General features: G+C 44.0%; 1 protein-coding gene across 2 annotated transcripts in view; it reads right to left on the bottom strand.

The window, feature by feature from the left end:
- LOC115199779 (fibrinogen C domain-containing protein 1) overlaps positions 1–24,741 on the bottom strand; it is a 209,505-nt gene that overhangs the window by 139,207 nt on the left and 45,557 nt on the right. For both annotated transcript variants that reach the window (XM_029762197.1, XM_029762199.1), the window contains exon 2: positions 6,405–6,890. In XM_029762197.1, coding sequence (XP_029618057.1) covers positions 6,405–6,890 — 486 coding nt within the window. The remainder of the gene's footprint in view (positions 1–6,404; positions 6,891–24,741) is intronic.

The raw sequence follows: 24,741 nt of genomic DNA, 5'->3' as shown, positions 1-24,741 counted from the left end.
CTGGCCACTCTGGCAGAACCGGGCAGTCTGGCCACTCTGGCAGAACCGGGCAGTCTGGCCACTCTGGCAGAACCGGGCAGTCTGGCCACTCTGGCAGAACCAGGCAGTCTGGCCACTCTGGCAGAACCGGGCAGTCGGGCCACTCTGGCAGAACCGGGCAGTCGGGCCACTCTGGCAGAACCGGGCAGTCGGGCCACTCTGGCAGAACCGGGCAGTCGGGCCACTCTGGCAGAACCGGGCAGTCGGGCCACTCTGGCAGAACCGGGCAGTCGGGCCACTCTGGCAGTTCCGGGCAGTCGGGCCACTCTGGCAGTTCCGGGCAGTCGAGCCACTCTGGCAGTTCCGGGCAGTCGGGCCACTCTGGCAGTTCCGGGCAGTCGGCTCTGGCGGCTTCTGACTGGCGGGCGGCTCTGGCGACTGTTGACTGGCGGGCAGCTCTGGCGACTGTTGACTGGCGGGCAGCTCTGGCGACTTACGCCTGGCGAGGCTGGGCTGACGCACTAGACTCCTGATGCGTGGTGCTGGTACTGGACATGCCAGCCTGGAGACACGCACCTCCATGCTAGTGCGTCTAGCGGGAAACACCAGACCGAAAGGGCGCACTGGCGGTCTTGAGTGCAGGGTTGGCTTCACCCCTTCCGGCTCGATGCTCACCTTGCCCTGGCACCTGCGGGGCGCTGGTAAAGGGCAGACTGGGCTGTGCGTCCATATAGGCGAGATGGTGCGTACCTCAGCGTAACATGGTGCCCTCCACCTCATACGCACCTCCCTGTAGTCACGGGTAGCTGGCTTACGGCTCTTCCCTGGCCAAGCTACCCGTGTGCCCCCCCCCCCAAAAAATCTTGGGGCTGCCTCTCGGGTTCCCTTAGCTCCCTTAACTTGTCCTCCCAGAATTGTCTTTCGTCCTGCCAGGTCCATTCCTCCATTTTTTTCTCCCGTGGCTTCCTCCTCTTCTGCTGCTTGGTCCTTTGGTGGGTGGTTCTGTAACAGCTGTCTTCAGAAATGAACCAAGGCGCAGCAGGTATGTGAATACTCATATTTAATTCAAAAAAAGAATAAAGCATCCACAGGAAACAATAACACGACAGCAACAGTTTGCAGGCTAACAAATGCAGTGCAAAACAACCACCCACAACCCCAAAGAAAAACACACACACCTATATAGGACTTCCAATCAAAGGCAACTCAACACACCTGCCTTCAATTGGAAGTCCCAATCAACAATACAAATATTCCCATACACAAAACTGCCACGTCCTGACCCCAAAGCTAAAACAATAGCTCCATCTGCTGGTCAGGACGTGACACATGTCATAACAACAAGATGCCCTGCGCTCTAAACAACCTCCTCCACCCTCTCGCTCTCTCCCCACTCACAAAATTTCAGTTTCATCTTGCGCCGTATGTCGAATGCATGTAAATAACTTTCCCGCTAATTTAATGTTGAGCTAAATGTAAAGAAAAATAATTTCAGAGGTTTAAAAAGGAACAGAAAGGAATGATTAAAACCATTACTTTTTGGGGATTTGAACCAGTTCACAACTTTATTTTGCTGGGCAGAAAAGAAAAGAAAAAACAGTACGAAATACAAAGTATATATATCGGCCTTAATGGAGAGCAACTACTCCAATGCGTTCTGCCTTCAACAAAAATAAAATCTCTCGCACAGTTAGTTTTGCATACAAAGTCTTGCATAGTTAGTTTTGTTTTGGTATATTATATTGAAAGAGGCTAACATTGTGTTGATACGAGCACACTTCCCACAGCAGAGCAAAACAGCCGATAGTGTTAACTCAAGGGGAAAACTCTTGAAAGTTGAGTGAAGTTCAATCTCGTGCTTCTCTGCTGGGGCTGATATTTCTTCTGCTTGGAAGTCCGAGGGGAGCTGCACACCCGCACACAAGCGCAGCTCTGCCCAGAGTGGGTGCAAAGGCACTTTGGTAATGACATTTCACTTCCTTATGTTGTAAAATACATTTTATCAAGACAAATATGATTATTCATGTTCTGAATTGTTCGGTGTGGTCGTTCTCTACCATATAATTAACATTTATATCCAAAAAGTTGGCTTTCATAACCTTATACAGCCGATAGTAAGCACCGAGCACTGTCGACATAGCACTGCAGACTTCTCATAAGAACCTTTGAGGATTTTAACTTTTGATCTTCATCTCAAAGTTTTTTCTGTATGCCGCAAAAAGCTAAACTAGCCAGACACGAACTGAGCGTATACTAAATATGAAAACTTGGCTTTTACCACATTTTGTTACGTTACAGCCTTATTCTAAAATGTATTCAATAAAAGTTTTTCCTCATCAATCTACACACAATACCCTAAAATGTCAAAGTGAAAACAGTTGTCATTTTTGCAAATGTATAAAATTTAAAAAAATGAATTACATAAGTATTCAGACACTTTGCTATGAGACTTGAAATTGAGCTCAGGCGCATCCTGTTTCCACTGACCATCCTTGATGTTTCTACAACTTGATTGGAGTTCACCTGTGGTAAAAATCTATTTATTGTACATGATTTGGAAAGGGACACACCTGTCTATATAAGGTCCCACTGTTGACAGTGCATGCCAGAGCAAAAACCAAGCCATGAGGTTGGAGGAATTGTCCATAGAGCTCCAAGACAGGATTGTGTCTGTCGAGGCACATATCTGGGGAAGGGTACCCAAAAAATGTCTGCAGCATTGAAGGGCCATAAAGAACACAATCGGCTCCATCATTCTTAAATGGAAGAAGTTTGGAACCACCAAGACCCTTCCTAGAGCTGGCCGCCTGGCCAAACTGAGCAATCTGGGGAGAAGGAACTTGGTCAGGGAGGTGACCAAGAATCCAATGGTCATTCAGACAGAGCTCCAGAATTCCTCTGTGGAGATGGGAGAACCTTCCAGAAGGACAACCATCTCTGCAGCACTCCACCAAATCAGGCCTTTATGCTAGAGTGCCAGACAGAAGCCACTCCTCAGTAAAAGGCACATGACAGCCCGCGTTGAGGTTTCCAAAAGGCACCTGAAGACTCTCAGACCATGAGAAACAAGATTCTCTGGTCTGATGAAACCAAGATTGAAACCTTCGGACTAATTGCCAAGCATCATGTCTGGAGGAAACCTGGCAAAATCCCTACAGTGAAGCATGGTGGTGGTAGCATCATGCTGTGGGGATGTTTTTTAGTGGCAAGGACTGGAAGACTAGTCAGGATTTAGGGAAAGATGATCGGAGAAAAGTACAGAGAGATCTTTGATGAAAACCTGCTCCAGAGTGCTCAGGACCTCAGACTGGGTAGAAGGTTCCCCTTCCAACAGTACAAGGACTCTAAGCACACAACCAAGGCAATGCAGGAGTGGCTTCGGGGCAAGTCTCTGAATGTCCTTGAGTTGCCCAGCCACAGCCTGGACTTGAACCCAATTGAACATCTCTGGATAGACGTGAAAATAGCTGTGCAGTGACGCTCCCCATCCAAAACTCCCCAAATACAGGTTTGCCAAGCTTGTACCGTGTTTTCCAAGAACATTCAAGGCTGTAATCGCTGCCAAAGGTGCTTCAACAAAATGCTGAGTAAAGGGTCTGAATACTTATGTAAATGTAATTTCCGTTTTTTGTTATAAATACATTTGCAAAAAAAAAGGTTTTTGCTTTGTCATTGTGGGGTATTGTGTATGAGGGGGAAAAAACAATTTAATACATTTTAGAATATGGTTGTAACATAAGAAAATGTTGAAAAGGTGAAGGGGTCTGAATACATTCTGAATGCACTGTATATTCAAATAACTATTGCCATATATTGATCTGTGCCATTCACTTTGAACTGGACTGTGTTTATAGCAATAGCAGTCACGAGTACATGCACTTGTTTTGATATTAAAGTTAGAGCTGCGTGTAGCCACCTGTGCACATTTGTTCATATTCTTTGCTAGTTAGTGAGTTATTAGCCAAGTTATAGCTCATTTCTAGTCAACAATGGGGGAGTGGTTGCTTCCTAAAAGAGTACAAAATGTGTGCCTTTCTCAGTCAGGTAAAGAGCTTTTTTTATCAAATTTTATGTGCCGAATACAACAGGTTTAGACCTTACCGTGAAATGCTTACTTACAAGCCCTTAACCAACAATGCAGTTTTAAGAAAATATTTACTAAATAAGGTTAGTCGAGGTAATACGGCAGAGCTGGAGTGTACGGCGTGTACGGCTGGAGTGTACGGCGCCATTGCTTAAAGAAAAAAATAAGCAAACACGTTTGGTGTTCGCCAAAAGGCATGTGGGAGACTCCCCAAACATATGGAAGAAGGTACTCTGGTCAAATGATACTAAAATGTAGCTTTTTGGCCATCAAGGAAAGCCCTATGTCTAGCACAAATCCAACACCTCTCATCACCCCAAGAAGTACCATCCCCACAGTGAAGCATGGTGGTGGCAGCATCATGCTGTGGGCATGTTTTTCATCGGCAGGGACTGGGAAACTGGTCAGATTTGAAGGAACGATGAATGGCACTAAATACAGGGAAATTCTTGAAGGAAACCTGTTTCAGTCTCCAGAGATTTGAGACTGGGAGGGGGGTTCACCTTCCAGCAGGACAATGACCCCAAGCATTCTGCTAAAGCAACACTCAAGTGGTTTAAGGGGAAACATTTAAATGTCTTATAATGGCCTAGTCAAAGCCCAGACCTCAATCCAATTGAGAATGTGGTATGACTTAAAGATTGCTGTACACCAGCTGAACCCATCCTACTTGAAATGGATGGAGCAGTTTTGCCTTGAAAAATGGGCAAAAGACCCTGTGGCTAGACGTATCAAGCTTATAGAGACATACCCCAAGAGACTTGCAGCTGTAATTCCTGCAAAAGGTGGCTCTACAAAGTATTGACTTTGGGGGGGGTGAATAATTATGCACGCTCAAGTTCTGTTTATTTTGGTCTCATTTCTTTTTTTTCACAAAAAAATATTTTGCATCTCAGTGGTAGGCATGTTGTGTAAATCAAATGATACAACCCCCCCAAAAATCTATTTTAATTCCAGGTTGTAAGGCAACAAAATAGTAAAAATGCCAAGGGGGGGGAATAACTTTGCAAGCCACTGTACATTAGTTTATACTGGATAAAGCGTACATTTTCTGTTAACTGTAATTTCGTTAGCATGTTCTAACATTCCGTCCGTCTAATCAGTTTACAATGGTGTATTTTGTTTCAGTGTGGGGGCCTTTGACAAATGTTTACACAGGTACTTGAGAAGGAACTCCTCTCACTGTGAGGCTGTCAGTGGACTATTGCAGATTATGTGAAAACAACTAATTTTATTCTTACCACGCTCAGAATTGATCTAATGAGTGACTTTGAATTAAGTGCTGAATGGAAAAAAACAACTGTTCAAGTCAAAAGAGCTGAACCGACAATACCTGTCGACCTCTATTAAGAGTTGGAGAACATGAGGCTTGTGACCTGAACCAACTTTCCTAAACACAGGAACACTTTTCTTGTAGGTTAATCTAGTCTGGTGAAGCTAGATTGTAGTAGGGAGCATGAGAAGGAAAGGAGATCAACCTTCATGTTATTATTCAAACCAAAAATCTTCATACGCTATACACTGAGTATACCAAACATTAGGAATACCTCTCGCACTCAGAACAGCCTCAATTCATCGGGGCATGGACTCTACAAGGTGTCCAAAGGGATGCTGGCCCATGTTGACTCCAATGCTTCCCACAGCTGTGTCAAGTTGGCTCAATGTCCATTGTGTGGTGGACCATTCTTGATACACACGGGAAACTGTTGAGCGTGAAAAACCTAGCAGCATTGCAGGTCTTGACACAAAACAGTGCGCCTGGCACCTACTACCATACTTCATTCAAAGGCACTTAAATATTTTATCTTGCCCATTCACCCTCTGAACGGCACACATACAATCCATGTCTCAATTCTCAAGGCTTAAAAATCATTCTACAACCTGTCTCTTCCCCTTCGTCTACATTTACTTGAAGTGGATTTAACAAATGAGATCAATAAGGGATCATAGATTTCACCTGGATTCACCGGGTCACTCTGCCATGGAAAGAGCAGGCGTTAATGTTTTGTATACTCAGTGTATATGGGCTTCATCAGTTTATGCAGCAGTAGAGCCAAGCATTAAAAGGTAGGCCTACATACATAGTTATCAGAAGGTTTACCAAGAAGGTTGGTGGCCTGAAATTCAGATGGAGAATAGTGCAGTTATGCCCTTGAGCACAGCAATTAACCTGGCTTACTCCAGTACAGAACATACTCAGCTAGGAAAAAAATGGGAGAGTTGTGGAAGTCGCTTTGGATAAAATACACTAAGAAAAGAAACCATTAAACTCCCACTTTCACTGGGTCAGTGGTGGAATGGGGCTTTGGGGCCTATGGAGCCTTTAGGGATGGCCTCTAACCTGGATAAGACGGCCTTGCTCCGTCTGCAGAGTGTTGAGCTCTTGTCCCAGGTTCCCCTGGCCTCGCCTCAGAGATTCGTACTCCAATTTCAGCTGGCTGGCGTGGCCCGATAGCTTGGCCACCTCCTCAGCCAGCTTCACCAGCAGGGCTCGGTCCTGGCCCTTCACTGACTTCAGGTCCGTGTCATGGTCGGTCAGCGAGTGGAGCAGCGACGTTTGCACGGCCTCTAGCCGCATGAAGTTGTTGTTGTAGTCGGGGCAGTTGGGGTCGATGAAGATGTTGATGCGCGAACCATCGCCCCGTTCGACCGTCACCAGGGCGTTGCCCTCGTCGTGGTTGGTGGAGATGAGTGGGGGGCCGTCGTTGGTGCCGGGGGGTGGAGCTTGGTAGTGGTTCATGAGTAGGATGGTACCCGTTGCCATGATGGCCAGGAGGACGGCCAAGAAGAACAGAATGGTGCACAGGAAGTAGCTACAGCCCATCCTCTGGGGAGACAGGTGAGAGACACAGAGAGGAGAGAATAGCATGAGATTAGGACCGACTTTACACAAACAATTTATACAAGTTTTATAGAACATTCATAAAGGCTTCATAAGCACTACATAGATGCTTCACAAATCATTTATAAGCAAAGTCATACTACACTGAACAAAAAAGATAAACGCAACATGCAACAATTTCAAAGATTTTACTGAGTTATAGTTCATGTAAGGAATTCAGTCAATTGAAATAAATAAATTTGGCCTTAATCTATGGATTTCACATGACTGGTAATACAGATCTACATCTGTTGGTCACAGATATCTTAAAGAAAAAGGTAAAGGCTTGGACAAGAAAACCAGTCAGTATTTGGTGTGACCACCATTTGCCTCATGCAGCGCAACATCTCCTCCGCATAGAGTTGATCAGGCTGTTGACTATGGCCTGTGGAATGTTGTACCTCTCCTCTTCAATGGCTGTGCGAAGATGCTGGATATAGGCGGGGACTGGAGAAGCTGTCGCACACGTCAATCCAGAGCATCCCAAACATGCTCAATGGTTGACATACAATGCATTCGGAAAGTATTCAGACCCCTTTATACTTTTTCCACATTTTGTTACGTTACAGGCTTATTCTAAAAATGATAACATTTTCCTCATCAATCTACACACAATGACCAAATGAAAACAGGTTTTAGATTATTTTTTATTTTATTTTTAAAGCAAGGTTTTCAGACCCTTTGCGATGAGACTCGAAATTGAACTCAGGTTTATCCTGTTCCCATTGATCATCCTTGAGATGTTTCTACAATTTGATTGGAGTCCACCCGTGGTAAATTCAAATGATTGGATAGCACACACCTGTCTATATAAGGTCTGTCAGTTGACAGTGCATGTCAGAGCAAAAACCAAGCCATGAGGTCGAAGGAATTGTCCGTAGCGCTCCGAGACAGGATGTGTCGAGGCACAGATCTGGGGAAGGGTACCAAAAAATGTCTGCAGCATTGAAGGTCCCCAAGAACACAGTGGCCTCCATCATTCTTAAGTGGAAGAGGTTTGGAACCACCAAGACTCTTCCTAGAGCTGGCTGCCTGGTCAAAATGAGCAATCGGGGAGAAGGACCTTTGTCAGGGAGGTGACCAAGAACCTGATGGTCACTCTGACAGAGCTCCAGAGTTCCTCTGTGGAGATGAGACAACCAGAAGGACAACCATCTCTGTAGCACTCCACCAATCAGGCCTTTACGGTAGAGTGGCCAGACAGAAGCCACTCCTCAGTAAAAGGCACATAACAGCCCGCTTGGAGTTTGCCAAACGGCAATGAAAGGACTCAGACCATGAGAAACAAGATTCTCTGGTCAGATGAAACCAAGATTGAATGCAAAGCGTCATGTCTGGAGGAAACTTGGCACCATCCCTACGGTGAAACATGGTGGTGGCAGCATCATGCTGTGGGGATGTTTTTCAGTCTCAGGATCGAGGGAGAGATGAAGGGAGCAAATTACAGAGAGATCCTTGATGAAAACCTGCGCCAGAATGCTCAGGCCCTCAGACTGGGGTGAAGGTTCACCTTCCAACAGGACAACGACCCTAAGCACACAGTCAAGACAATGCAGGATTGGCTTCGGGACAAGTCTCTGAATGTCCATGAGTGGGCCAGCTAGAGCCCGGACTTGAACCCGATCGAACATCTCTAGAGAGACCTGAAAATAAATGTGCAGCGACACCTCCCATCCAACCTGACAGAGCTTGAGAGGATCTTCAGAGAAGAGTTGGAGAAACTCCCCAAATACAGGTGTGCCAAGCTTGTAGCAACATACCCATCATACTCAAGGCTGTAATTGCTGCCAAAGGTGTTTAAACAAAATATTGAAATTAAGGTCTAAATACTTATGTCATATTTCCATTTTTTATCTTTAATAAATCTGCACAAATTTCTAAAAACCTGTTTTTGCTTTGCCATTATGGGGTATGGTATGTAGATGAATGAGGGGAAAAAACGATTTAATCCATTTTAGAATAAGGCTGTAACGTAACAAAATGTGGAAAAGGTCAAGGGGTCCGAGCCGGTTTCTCACAGTTTGTGCAGAAATTCTTTGGTTGTGCAAACCCACAGTTTCATCAGCTGTCCGGGTAGCTGGTCTCAGATGATCCTGCAGGTGAAGAAGCCAGATGTGGTGGTCCTGGGCTTGCGTGATTACACGTGGTCTGCAGTTGAGGCCTGTTGGACGTACTGCCAAATACTCTAAAACTACATTGGAGGCAGCTTATGGTAATATAGAGAAATAAGCAAATTCTTTGGCAGCAGCTCTGGTGAACATTCCTGCAGTCAGCATGCCAACGCAACATGTAAAGTGCTGCTTCCATGTTTCATGAGCTGAAATAAAAGATCCCAGAAATGTTCCATATGCACAAGAAGCTTATTTCTCTCAGATTTTGTGCACACATGTTTACATCCCTGTTAGTGAGCATTTTTCTTTTGCCGAATACTCCATCCACCTGACAGGTGTGGCATATCAAGAAGCTGATTAAACAGCATGATAATTACACAGGTGCACCTTGTGCTGGGGACAATAAAAGACCATTCTAAAATGTGCACAATGCCACAGATGGGAGGGTGCAATTTGCATGCGGACTACAGAAATATCCACCAGAGCATTTCTCATCAACAATCTGCCTCCTACGTTGTTTTGGAGAATTTGGCAGTACGCTCAACTGGCCTCACAACCGCAGACCACGTGTATGGCGTTGTGTGGGCACAGATATACCATAATGAGATCCTGAGGACCATTGTCGTGCCATTGATCCGCTGCCATCACCTCATTTTTTTCAGAGTGATAATGCACGGCCCCAAGTCGCAAGGATCTCTAGACAATTCCTGGAAGCTGAAAAGGTCTCAGTTCTTCCATGGCCTGCATACTCACCAGACATGTCACCCATTGAGCACGTTTGGGATGCTCTGGTTCGATGTGTACGACAGTGTGTTCCAGTTCCCACCAATATCCAGCAGCTTCACACAGCTATTGAAGATGAGTGGGACAACATTCCACAGGCCACAATCGACAGCCTGATAAACTCTATTTGAAGGACGTGTCGCGTTACAGGAGGCATATGGTGGTCACACCAGATACTGACTGGTTTTCTGATCTACGCCCCTACCTTTTTTTAAGGTATCTGTGACCAACAGCTGCATATCTGTATTCCTAGTCATGTGAAATCCATAGATCAGCGCATAATTAAATTATTTAAATGACTGATTTCCTTATGAACTATAACTCAGTAAAATATTTGAAATTGTTGCATGTTGCGCTTATACTTTTGTTCAGTGTGTACCCTTATAAAGGGTTTAGGACTGCATCCAGAATGGATCACATTAGTGTAGATTTAGTAACTAAAGCAAAATATACTGTTAGGCTGAATCCTAAAATTAGATATTTGTGTAACTCAAACTTGTGCATACATTCCATTTACATCAACATCAAAATAAAAATCGATATCTTGAAATACTGTACATAATTTCCCTTTCAACTTGTGAATAAATCATTGATTGAGATGGGGAAAAAACTATTTAGGATCCAACCTCACCTCAACGAATCAAATTCTTACCACTAGACAAATTATTCAGTCCACTTCAGTCTATCTCACAATCCTTAAACACAGACAATTCTAAAATTGTTAAATATCCAAAACATACTAACGACATCCATTGTCGTAGAATATAACCTAAATGGGAACTACAGTAGGCTTTGCAATATTTCACTTCTGACTGCTTTGGGCTGACAAGGGGTTTGGAAAACCAACTCCTCTCCGAATCTGCATTTTGTGTTTCTCCTCTTTTGCATTATGGTGCTGAGGTAAGCATCCCTGCAGGGGAGGAAAGTAGAGTGGGGCAGGAAATAAACAGGGTCTTGGCTTGCAGCTCAATCGTCTGTGCATTGGCTAGGCGTCTCCACATAACAGCTCTCTCAACTGTGGGAGAACTAGTGTTTGTTTGTTTGAGTGAGTGTGCATTTGTGCGCATGTGTATCTGCATGCATGAACTACTATACCATTGCACTTCAGACAGTTAGCTATAATAACAAATTAAGTGATTGACACAGGAGGGGCAAAGACTAGGCCTCAGGCACCCTGTCACTGCCACATTGAAGGTCTTGCTTTGTAGCATTTTTTTATTATAGGCATTCAGTTATTTTTTGTTATATGTTTTGCTGTTTTTCAAATGCCACTCCAATTTGTTTCTACTTGTGTGATCCCAGAGTAATGTTTTCATGCATTTTCCTTGTCTCCTTTCTTACAAATGGCACATACTGATAGCATGGTCATAATGTCAGCTTCCTCCTGCAGTATATATTGCATCCTGGTACTGTATGTACTCTAAAGTTATCCATTGGACACAATTTGGAATAAGATGGTTATACACAGTTCTTTGTGATTGCAGAGAAGCCAAATTACAACCAGGTAAAGATGCTAGTCATGACGAAATTAAGACGGTCTGGGAAAGAGAACCAGATTGCAACAAGTTAAGGATGTGTTTTTCTGGTCTGTAAGAATATGTTTAAAAAAGTCATTTTATCAGTATACAACCTGACCATGAGATAACAAAATACATCAGTAATACATAATTGCAATAGTTTATTATATATTTTTAGTTTTTTATATTTGCGGGGGCACAGTGTCATAGAGGATATGAGAAGGATACAGCCAGTCATTGATTTAGTGCCACAACTGCAGTGGAGCATTCAGCCTGTTAAAACTAGGCCCAGCCTAGCCCATCCACAGTCTGGAGCTACTCCCTATCCTATCCCCCACAGCATTCTCTGCAGGCATTGTCATATTTATTTTAAAGATAATTAATGTGCACAAAGGATTCCAGCCTACTGCGCCATGCTGCACAAGATAAATATGTTACACCAAAGCAACAATGTCGCTTGTCTGCAAGAATTATTAGCCTTTATTGTAGAGATGAGAACCCTCTGAACACATCTAGCTGAGGAAGAGCAGAGAATACTGGGGCTCCACACTTTTCTTGTGAGCCGCAAACATTCTGCTGCTTACCCTTTGTAACGCAATACCAAAGCAGCCACATAGAGCTGCGTGTGTGCCTGTGTGTATCACTATTTGAAAGCCAGGCAAGTAGTCACCGCTCATATCCCATTCTACCGTTGTGCCCTTGAATCTGACATAAGACAACTCAAAAGCAGACATTCATATCTTGGCATCTATGCCACCTCTGGCCCTGTTAGCCACTTGGGTTGGGATTGGATAAGCACACTCTGCTGAGCAAAGACAATATTTGAGAACTTTTATCCGTCCATGCAGCAGAGAGAGAGAAAAGCTCACTGGGAGTACATGCCTGGGCTGCACCAGCAGGGAGCTGTCGAACAGAATGAGAAAACCTTGTTCCTCTCCTCTCCTCCACTGTCCGCCACTTTTCCTTTCCTTTACCTCTCCCCATCTCTCCTTCCCCTCTCGTTTCCTCCTCTCCTCTAACTCCTGTTTCACCTGGTGCTGTCAGACAAGGCCAAGACAGGCAGTGACATTGAACACCTCAGGACTAGGGGAGTTCACTGCTGGTGAGTCAAACAGGAGAAAAGGGGTGACAGAACTACTGACTGCTTCTTTTGACTGTGAAAGTTGAAGTGTCAAGTAATCACAATGGAATTGAGCTTAACCTAAAGGGAAGGGACATTTTGAGGTGGACTTGTTTTTACATTAAACAAATGTACGCCTCGGATGAGTCTTAGAAATAAGGGCAGATGAGCATACAGCGACTAATGGAAATATCACAACTGTCATAAGATTGTCACATATGTTCATTACCAGTAAAACGTTTGGACACACCTACTCATTCAAGGGTTTTTCTTTATTTTTACTATTTTTTCTACATAGAATAATAGTGAAGACATCAAAACTATGAAATAACACATATGGAATCATGTAGTAATCAAAAGTGTTTAACAAATCAAAATAGATTTTGGATTTTAGATTCTTCAAAGTAACCACACTTTGCCATGATGACAGCTTTGCACACTCTTGGCATTCTCTCAACCACCTTCATGAGGAATGCTTTTCCAACAGTCTTGAAGGAGTTCCCACATATGCTGAGCACTTGTGGCTGCTTTTCCTTCACTCTGCGGTCCAACTCATCCCAAACTATCTCAATTGGGTTGAGGTTGGGTGATTGTGGAGGCCAGGTCATCTGATGCAGAACTCCATCACTTTACTTCGTCAAATAGCACTTACACAGCCTGGAGGTGTGTTTTGGGTCATTGTCCTGTTGAAAAACAAATGATAGTCCCACTTGTAGGGCTCCAGAGTGGTGCAGCGGTATAATGCACTGCATTGTAGTGCTAGAGGCGTCCCTACAGACCCTGGTTGGTTCCCAGGCTGTGTCACAACCGGCCGTGATCGGGAGTCCCATAGGCGGTGCACAATTGGCCCAGCGTCGTCCAGGTTAGGGGAGGGTTTGGCTGGGTGGGTAGGCCGTCAATGTAAATAAGAATTTGCCTAGTTAAAGGTAAAAAATAAAATAAAAATGTAAACCAGATGGGATGGTGTATCGCTGCAGAATGCTGTGATAGCCATACTGGTTAAGTGTGCTTTGAATTCTAAATAAATCACTGACAATATCACCAGAAAAGCACCCCCACATCATCACACCTCCTTATCCTGTTGAGGCCACGGGTTAGCAATGAACCCTGAGACGGGATTGCTAGCAAGGCTGGAAATTCAAAACATCAAAAATCTAATAATTTCAATTTCTCAAACAATCAACTATTTTACACCATTTAAAAGATAAACATCTCCTTAATCTAACCACATTGTCCAATTTTCAAAGAGGCTTTACGGCAAAAGCATAAAGTTAGATTATGTTAGGACAGTACATAGCCACAAAAGTACAAACATCCATTTTCAATTCAAGGTCAGGCGTCACCAAAAGCAGAAACCAGCTAAAATTATGCACCAACCTTTGACAATCTCCATCAGATGACACTCCTAGGACATTATGTTATACAATACATGCATTTTTTGTTCCATCAAGTTCATATTTATATCCAAAAACCGCATTTTACAGTAGCTGTGAAATTCTGATTTTTTTCTTCTCTGAAATGCTTCCGGTGAACAACGTTACAATTTTCAAAATTACTATTCGAAAACATTGGTAAATTATAATATTGTCATTCAAATAATTATAGTTTAACATTTCGTAAATGATACTGTCTTGCCAGATTTCAAAATAACTTTACTGGGAAATCACAAGTTGCAATAAACCAGGTGCTGTGCTAAGAACAATAAGCTAGCCTAATTAGCTTAGCATCATCTTGTAACCATGTAATATCAATAATACTATTGTCAATAATCCATTACCTTTGATTATCTTCATCCATTGGCAGTTCCAGGAATTCCAGGTACACAACAAATGTGGTTTCTTTTGACAAAGTTCATAATTGATGTCCAAAGAACTCCAAGTTGTTCCATGTTGTTAGCGCTTCGGTGGCTACTAAAAAGTAGCGCGGGGGGGTGTGTGAAGTCACGGCAAAAAGTTACAAAAGTTACAAAAATAATCTATTTATGTTTGTTCAAACATGTAAAACGTTGTTTAGCATCAATCTTTAGAGCCATTTTTAACGTGAAACATCAGTAATGTTTCAACCCGACCTCACCTGTGTCTAGAAAAACGTTTTTGAAAAATGTCCCGTGTCTCATGATTGCGCAGGTGCAGGCCATAATGGAAGTGACGACATCCCACGGACGTCAACTTCAATGCATTCTTATTTGCTCCCTGTTAATCATGGAAGCTTCAAACAACTTTATAAAGATCGCTGACATCTAGTGGAATCCGTAGGAGTTGCGAACTGAATCCTTTCTCACTATGGTATCTAATAAACAATGACACTAAATAGTACAGCCACAAAATTCTCATTTTTTTTAAATCTATTTTTCTCCGGTTTTTGCCTGCAATATGAGTTTTGTTATACTTACAGACACCATTCAAACTGTTTTAGAAAATTCAGAGTGTTTTCTATCCGAATGTGTTAATAATATGCATATCCTAGCTTCTGAGTTGGTGTAGGAGGCAGTTAAAAATGGGCACGTATTTTTTTCAAAATGCTCAATACTGCCACCGTGGCCCGTAGAGGTTATCCATGCTTCACGGTGCGAACCACACATGTGGAGATCATCCGTTCACCTACTCTGCGTGTCACAAAGACATGGCGGTTTGAACCAAAAATATCAAATTTGGACTCATCAGTCCAAAGGACAGATTTCCACTGGTCTAATGTCCATTGCTCATGTTTCTTGGCCCAAGCAAGTCTCTCCTTCTTTTTGGTGTCCTTTAGTAGTGGTTTCTTTGCAGCAATTTGACTATGAAGGCCTGATGCACGCAGTCTCCTCTGAACAGTTGATGTTGAGATGTGACTATTACTTGAACTCTGTGAAGCATTTATTTGAACTGCAATCTGAGGTGCAGTTAACTCTAATGAACTTATCCTCTGCAGCAGAGGTAACTCTGGGTCTTCCTTTCCTGTGGTGGCACTCATGAGAGCACGTTTCATCATAGTGATTAATGGTTTTTGCGACTGAACTTAAAGAAACTTTGAAAGTTCTTAAAATTTTCCGGATTGACCAACCATCATGTCTTTGCTTATTTGAGCTGTTCTTGCCATAATATGGACTTGGTATTTTGCCAAATAGGGCTATCTTCTGTATACCATCCCTACCTTGTCACAACAAAACTGATTGGCTCAAATGCATTAAGAAGGAAAGAAATTCCCCAAATTAACAAGGCACACCTGTTAATTGAAATGCATTCCAGTTGACTACCTAATGAAGCTGGTTGAGAGAATGCCAAGACTGTGCATAGCTTTATCATAGCTTTATCAAGGGTGGCTACTTTGAAGAATCTCAAATATAAAATATTTAGATTTGTTTAACACTTTTTTGGTTACTACATGATTCCATATGTGTTATTTCATAGTTTTGATGTCTTCACTATTATTCTACAATGTAGAAAATAGCAAAAATAAAGAAAAACCCTTGAATGAGTAGGTGGGTCCAAACTTTTAACTGGTACTGTATATGATCATTAGTATGGGAGCTTTCCCAAGTGAAAGAGGTCCATTCCAGGCATGATTATTAAGAATTAAGTCAGATGCTTTTAGGAGCTTTTGCCTGTAACAGAGCTACAGTGTATTCTCCTGTACAAGGCCAGTATATGCTTGTACTACATAACGCTAATCGGTGCTATTTGGGAGGCTATCAGGCTATTAATTGTCAGGCGGTGGTTGAATAGCTCCCTGATCACAGCTTACCCTGAAACACTATACACACAATAATCCACTTGAGCAGAAAACCTTGGATCTGAGCTGTTCTAAGATGTGGCCCTTACTCAAACAGAGGACGCTTGTCCTCGAATTGACTATAACTGCGCGACAGTTTTCTATGTGGAGGGAGGCAGAAGGGAAGCTAGGGTGCGTTTAAAATGGTCAAAGCTAGTATACAATATAGTAAATAGAGTGCCACTTGAAACACATACCCTATGAGGAAGAAGGCAGAGGGGAAGCTAGCTCAGATCTCTGTACCATTAAAAAGTAGAGGGATAAGTCATGAAGTTCTCTCATCTGACCCTCTGGTATGACTTGAGCAGGGGTGTTGGCCTAAACGGTGTACCTGTGCTATGGATACAGGGAGTGCATGCAGGCTCCAGGATACGTGTCTCATGCTAAAAGCCTGTCACCTAATTAAAAACCTTGACCCTCCTGCTGGCTGGGAATAATGAGGCTGACGCTGCAGCGATTTCATTTAATTACAGTACATGACAAAAAGGCCTGGTTCGTGCATTACACACACACACACACACACACACACACACACACACACACACACACACCAGAGGAGCAGTATTTTTATCACTGCAGTCGGTATCTACTTAGCTCATCCTTAATGTATTTTTTTAATGGGGAACATTTACCAAGTGGATTTATATAAAAAAATCATGCAGGAAATGTAACTGCTCCTCCTCAGTGCCAACCCCTAACTGGCCTGCTGTCCTGAGGCTTTACTGGGGATGGAAGACAATGAGAACTCTCCGTGTTCTAGAAGGTCAGTGCAGATGTCAAGACTGTTTGGTCTTCCACTTGGGGATGGGAAAAGACCATGGGTCCTAGTTCAGTCTTTGGTCAGACAGCCAGTCACATAATGTATACCCCTACCTGTGTTGTTTTTGCCTCATATTTGAATATCCTGTGTGATGTTAAAGCAAACTTCCTGACATTCAAAGTGACCCCTTCTAATGTTGTTACCACACATACAGTGGATTCAATCTGACAGGCATCTGCAAACAGCAACTGGCACAAGGTGCCAGAAATAAGAAGGGTGAAATAGCTCACCTTCAAGACAAACACGGAATGCTTTCTAGCATACTCAAGAGGGAGTTGGTGCCGTTTCGCCACTGGCATGCTATGATTGTCATCCATGCATAAAGTGTCAATGGTAAATATTGCCTCCGGATGGATCTATTCAAATCAAATGTTATTGGTCACATGCCTCGTAAACAGGTGGAATGTTAAATGTGAAAGTGAAATGCTTTCTTATGGGTCCTTTTTCCAACAATGCAGAGTTAAAATAGAGTTAAATATATACATAGTGGGAAGAGGAATAAATACACAGTGATTGCTTTGTTTAGCAGAGTACACTGCTGAGAGCCCATTTAGCACATGGTCATCCAAACCCATAAGCCAGACTTACGAAGTAAATGGCAAGCTTTTGGGGTAGGGGAGGGCTGCATGGGAAAAAAATAAGAATCTTTTGACTTCTGGACACCACAGCCATGGGAGAATAATCCCTGAAAGCCATAAGAGTTGGCCCAAATCAAGAGGAGGATGTCTCATAGTGTACTCTAACATAATTCTTTGGGACAGCACCAATCCATACAAATAGGTTTGTAATAAGGAAACCAGATACTGCGGCTTACCCTTGAGCTTTAAAATGGCTTGAGGCATATTTCCTACTGGGTTCCTACTTCGATGTGGCAAAGCTGCACATCTATAGTGCAAAACTGGGCTATACCGTATATTGATAGCTGGCTACAAAGAACTTTGTTGATTGCTTTCACTGAAAAAAAACTCCCTAACCTAATTATGTTATCGTACAGAAATGCCCAATGTGTCTTGGTGACACGGACTCCTTTGTCTTTTTAAACAGTCCAGCATATCTAATGAAATGGCCAGAGGGGACTCTTTGTGCTCCGGAATCAGCAGTCAACTTACTCCTCCGCAGCTGGGTGATTAAGACTCTGTCTTGTGTGTTTGTTCATCTGATCCTTTAGCCAAGAGGGGATAACACACAGGCCACCCTGCTGCTCTGTGTCAACATTCATTGAATATCCTCACTGATATCTGCACCTTTTCCTCACACCACAGTGAGAGCGTATTTAGGACAATAATGAGCGATTAGATCCATTCAGTGGTAGGGAGGCTGTGTCTAATTGAGAAACGGATGGTGAGTGCAACGGTCATGGCTGTATATCAGCAAAAATTAGGGAGAAAGCTCAAATCTAATTGTCGTTAAGCTGAACTGTACCGATCTTGTACAATGTTAAGATAATGGTTGGCCGGATGCGTATTCATCAGGTGAGCAGAGGAACGATGGGGTAATGTACAGTAAGCAGTAGCTATGATGCAAAGCCATTCAAATGAAAAAATGAACAGAGGGAAGCCCCTTTTTTACCTCATCAGGAAGAAGTTATGAGCTTCTATGTTGGGAAGAACTTATTTTATTACGAAAGCGCAATTCCACTGGTCTGCAACCACTGTTCTGTTTGTCAATTCAGCAGAGCATTCTGGTAGAAACTAAGGATGACGGCTCTTTTTGGACAGACTGCAAGTGATTTTTGTTGTTGTTGTGATAGTTTAAAGGTACAATACAATACATACCCCCTTAACTGATGCAGAAAAACAGACACGTCTCATTTTAACCAGAGACCACAACTGCTGACCACACTACATGTATGGTTGGAACCATTTCGTTGTGCAAATTTTTTTTACCTTGTATTAACTGTACATGCATAAATGATAAGCAAGCTTAATAATCATGGTTTGTTTTCTTTGTGATTAATTTAAACAAGCACCCCTATCCTTTGGGATGAGGAAGTTAGTTCAAATAAGTGCCAGATTGAATCCATTAATATCATAAAGTGTCATAATTAATACCAGGTAAACGCCTGCAGAAATAGGACTGTATCGGTACTTTGTATACATTTGGGTGTGGTGTGTGTGTGTGTGTGTGTGTGTGTGTGTGTGTGCAATGTGCCTAAACGTAGGTGTGCTTACTCTGCCTGAAAGTCGGTATGTTTTGCCTCTGTTCCTTTGTCCTCCTCCGCCTGAAGTCTACAGCCAGTTCCTGTGCAGACTGACCTGGTCTCCAGCTGCAGTGACAATAGCATCCATTGTGTAGGCAGGTCGCTCTTTCAGAGGACTACAATGACAGGCAGCCATGTGTGGACAGCGATTTGTCTTGCAGGCTGGAGCCGGGCTCCGGAGACCTTTTCCACAGGCCTGATAGGGCACAATATATCCTCCATCTGCTTTAGAGCTCTTATAGAGGAGGGTTTGCTGCTCAACCCGGCCTTGTACTACCACACTCCAACGCATCAGAGGTACAAGTCTGACATCAAACAGACTTCCAATCCTTATAATGGCCTACATCCACCCTAGCTGATACAGTGGCTTGCGAAAGAATTCACCCCATTGGCATTTTTCCTATTTAGTTGCCTTACAACCTGGAATTAAAATAGATTTTTATGTGGGGTTGTATCATTTGATTTACACAACTTGCCTACCACTTTGAAGATGCAAAATATTTCTTCTTGTTAACCTCTACGGGCCACGGGGGCAGTATTGAGAATTTTGAAAGAAATATGTGCCCATTTTTAACTGCCTCCTACACCAACTCAGAAGCTAGGATATGCATATTATTAACACATTCGGATAGAAAACACTCTGAATTTTCTAAAACAGTTTGAATGGTGTCTAAGTATAACAAAACTCATATTGCAGGCAAAAACCTGTGAAAAATAGATTAAAAAAAATGAGAATTTTGTGACTGTACTATTTAGTGTCATTGTTTTAAAGATACCACAGTGAGAAAGGATTCAGTTCGCAACTCCTACTGCTTCCACTAGATGTCAACGATCTTTAGAAAGTTGTTGGAAGCATCTGTCATGAATACAGACCGAATTAGAAAGCTTACAAGTTGACACGTCATCACTTCATTTTTTGCGCCTGCGCATGAATCTGAGAAGAGTGCCTTTGTCATTATCGTTTATTCTAGACACTTGATAGGTTGTGTGAAAATATTACTGATGTTTACTGATGTTTCACGTTAAAAATGGAACAAAAGATTAGTGCTAAACAACGTTTGACATGTTTAAACAAACGTAAATAGATTATTTACTAGGTTTTCTTTAGCTTTTCGACGTGACTTTACACTGCCCACCTCATTTTGTGGGAGCCTACTGAACGCTAACTATTTGGACATAAATTATGAACTTTGTCAAAAGAAACCACATTTGTTCTGGACCTGGGATCTCTGGCAGCGCCTTCTGATGGAGATAATCAAAGGTAAGGGGATATTTAGAATGTTATTATCGATATTAGATGATGCTAATGCTAACGGTATAGCTTAGCTTAGCTTAGCATATAGCTTATTGTTGTTAGCATAGTACCCAGTTTATGCAAAATGTGATTTCCCAGTAAAGTTATTTTGAGATCTGGCCATTCGGTAGCAATTACGAGATGATAATATATTATTCTTTGAATGACAATATTATAATTTACCAATGTTTTCGAATAGTAATTCCGTGATTTGTAATGCTGGATTCACTGGGTGCATTCGAGCCGAAAAAAATTCTGAATTTCACCGCGACTGTAAATGCTGTTTTTGGATATAAATATGAACTTGATGGAACTAAAAATGCATGTATTGTATAACATAATGTCCTATGAGTGTCATCTGATGCAGATTGTCAAAGGTAAGTGCATAATTCTAGCTAGTTTTCTGTCTGTTGATGCCCTTCTTTGAATTGGCTAAACATTACACGCAGCTATTGTCAATGTACTCTCCTCACATAACCTAACTTTATGCATTCTCCGTAATGCCTCTGAAAATCGGACAGCGTGGTTAGATTTAGGAGATATATCTTTCAAATGGAGGAAAATAGTTGATTATTTGATTTTTTGAAATGATTACTCTTGCAGTTTTGAATTCCCCGCCATGGTCACATGACAATGAATCCCAATACCGGGATAAGATCGGGATAAGATCCTCAACAGGTTAAACAAGAATGAGTCATCACCCCCCGGAAGTCAATACTTTGTAGAGCCACCTTTTGCAGGAATTACAACTGCAAGTCTCTCGGGGTATGTCTCTATAAACTTGGCACATCTTTCCACAAGGATTTTTGCCCATTCTTCAAGGCAAAACTGCTCCAGCTCCTTCAAGTTGGATGGGTTCCGCTGGTGTACAGCAATCTTTAAGTCATACCACAGATTCTCAGTCGGATTGAGGTCTGGGCTTTGACTAGGCCATTCCAAGACATTTAAATGTTTCCCCTTAAACCACTTGAGCGTTGCTTTAGCAGTATGCTTAGGGCCATTGTCCTGCTGGAAGGTGAACCTCTGTCCCAGTCTCAAATCTCTGGAAGACTAAAACAGATTCCCCTCAAGAATGTCCCTGCACATTTACATTTACGTCATTTAGCAGACGCTCTTATCCAGAGCGACTTACAAATTGGTGCATTCACCTTATGATATCCAGTGGAACAACCACTTTACAATAGTACATCTATATCTTTTTTTGGGGGGGGGGGTGAGGGGGGGTTAGAAGGATTACTTTATCATATCCCAGGTATTCCTTAAAGAGGTGGGGTTTCAGGTGTCTCCGGAAGGTGGTGATTGACTCCGCTGTCCTGGCGTCGTGAGGGAGCTTGTTCCACCATTGGGGTGCCAGAGCAGCGAACAGTTTTGACTGGGCTGAGCAGGAACTGTGCTTCCGCAGAGGTAGGGAGGCAAGCAGGCCAGAGGTGGATGAACGCAGTGCCCTTCTTTGGGTGTAGGGACTGATCAGAGCCTGAAGGTACGGAGGTGCCGTTCCCCTCACAGCTCCGTAGGCAAGCACCATGGTCTTGTAGCGGATGCGAGCTTCAACTGGAAGCCAGTGGAGTGTGCGGAGGAGCGGGGTGACGTGAGAGAACTTGGGAAGGTTGAACACCAGACGGGCTGAGGTGTTCTGGATGAGTTGTAGGGATTTAATGGCACAGGCAGGGAGCCCCGCCAGCAGCGAGTTGCAGTAATCCAGACGGGAGATGACAAGTGCCTGGATTAGGACCTGCGCCGCTTCCTGTGTAAGGCAAGGTCGTACTCTGCGAATGTTGTAGAGCATGAACATACAGGATCGGGTCACCGCCTTGATGTTAGCGGAGAACGACAGGGTGTTGTCCAGGGTCACGCCAAGGCTCTTAGCACTCTGGGAGGAGGACACAATGGAGTTGTCAACCGTGATGGCGAGATCATGAGCCTTGGCAGTCCTTCCCCGGGAGGAAGAGCAGCTCCGTCTTGCCGAGGTTCAGCTTGAGGTGGTGATCCGTCATCCACACTGATATGTCTGCCAGACATGCAGAGATGCGATTCGCCACCTGGTTATCAGAAGGGGGAAAGGAGAAGATGAATTGTGTGTCATCTGCGTAGCAATGATAGGAGAGACCATGTGAGGATATGACAGAGCCAAGTGACTTGGTGTATAGCGAGAATAGGAGAGGGCCTAGAACTGAGCCCTGGGGGGACACCAGTGGTGAGAGCACGTGGTGCGGAGACGGATTCTCGCCACACCACCTGGTAGGAGCGACCTGTCAGGTAGGACGCAATCCAAGAGTGAGCCGCGCCGGAGATGCCCAACTCGGAGAGGGTGGAGAGGAGGATCTCATGGCTCACAGTATCAAACGCAGCAGATAGGTCTAGAAGGATGAGAGCAGAGGAGAGAGAGTTAGCTTTAGCAGTGCGGAGAGCCTCCGTGACACAGAGAAGAGCAGTCTCAGTTGAATGACCAGTCTTGAAACCTGACTGATTTGGATCAAGAAGGTCATTCTGAGAGAGATAGCAAGAGAGCTGGCCAAGGATGGCACGCTCAAGAGTTTTGGAGAGAAAAGAAAGTAGTTGTTGACATCAGAGGGATCGAGTGTAGGTTTTTTGAGAAGGGGTGTAACTCTTGCTCTCTTGAAGATGGAAGGGACGTAGCCAGTGGTCAAGGATGAGTTGATGAGCGAGGTGAGGTAGGGGAGAATGTCTCCGGAAATGGTCTGGAGAAGAGAGGAGGGGATAGGTTCAAGCGGGCAGGTTGTTGGGCGGCCGGCCGTCACAAGTCGCAAGATTTCATCTGGAGAGAGGGGAGAAAGAGGTCAAAGCATAGGGTAGGGCAACGTGAGCAGGACCAGCGGTGTCGTTTGACTTAACAAACAAGGATCGAATGTCGTCAACCAAAATGGTTGACAAAGTCATCCGCAGAGAGGGAGGAGGGTGGGGGAGGGGGAGGAGGATTCAGAAGGTGGCAGAGCTTCCTAGGGTTAGAGGCAGATGCTTGGATTTTAGAGTGGTAGAAATTGGCTTAAGCAGCAGAAACAGAGGAATAAAATGTAGAGAGGAGGGAGTGAAAAGATGCCAGGTCCGCAGGGAGGCTAGTTTTCCTCCATTTCCGCTCGGCTGCCCGGAGCCCTGTTCTGTGAGCTCGCAGTGAGTCGTCAAGCCACGGAGCAGGAGGGGAGTTACGAGCCAGCTGGGAGGATAGAGGACACAGAGAGTCAAAGGATGCAGAAAGAGAGGAGAGGAGGGTTGAGGAGGCAGAATCAGGAGATTGGTTGGAGAAGGATTGAGCAGAGGGAAGAGATGATAGGATGGAAGAGGAGAGAGTAGCAGGAGAGAGAGAGCGAAGGTTGTGACGACGCAATACCATCTGAGTAGGGGCAGAGTGAGTAGTGTTGGAGGAGAGCGAGAGGGAAAAGGATACAAGGTAGTGATCGGAGACTTGGAGGGGAGTTGCAGTGAGATTAGTAGAAGAACAGCATCTAGTGAAGATGAGGTCAAGCGTATTGCCTGCCTTGTGAGTAGGGGGGGACGGTGAGAGGGTGAGGTCAAAAGAGGAGAGGAGTGGAAAGGAGGCAGAGAGAAATGAGTCAAAGGTAGACGTAGGGAGGTTAAAGTCACCCAGAACTGTGAGGGGTGAGCCATCCTCAGGAAAGGAACTTATCAAGGCGTCAAGCTCATTGATGAACTCTCCAAGGGAACCTGGAGGGCGATAAATGATAAGGATGTTAAGCTTGAATGGGCTAGTGACTGTGACAGCATGGAATTGAAATGAGGAGATAGACAGATGGGTCAGGGGAGAAAGAGAGAATGTCCACTTGGGAGAGATGAGGATTCCAGTGCCACCACCCTGCTGACCAGATGCTCTCGGGGTATGAGAGAACACGTGGTCAGACGAGAAGAGAGCAGTAGGAGTAGCAGTGTTTTCTGTGGTAATCCATAATGTTTCCGTCAGCGCCAAGAAGTCGAGGGACTGGAGGGTAGCATAGGCTGAGATGAACTCTGCCTTGTTGGCCGCAGACCGGCAGTTCCAGAGGCTGCCGGAGACCTGGAACTCTACGTGGGTCGTGCGCGCTGGGACCACCACGTTAGAGTGGCATCGGCCATGCGGTGTGAGGCGTTTGTGTGGCCTGTGCAGAGAGGAGAGAACAGGGATAGACAGACACATAGTTGACAGGCTACAGGAGAGGCTACGCTAATGCAAAGGAGATTGGAATGAAAAT

Source organism: Salmo trutta, chromosome 9 (genome assembly GCF_901001165.1).
Source record: "Salmo trutta chromosome 9, fSalTru1.1, whole genome shotgun sequence".
In the NCBI taxonomy this organism is placed as follows: Eukaryota; Metazoa; Chordata; class Actinopteri; order Salmoniformes; family Salmonidae; genus Salmo; species Salmo trutta.
The sequence above is the reverse complement of the archived record's forward strand: the minus strand, read 5'-3'. Positions and strand labels throughout refer to the sequence as shown.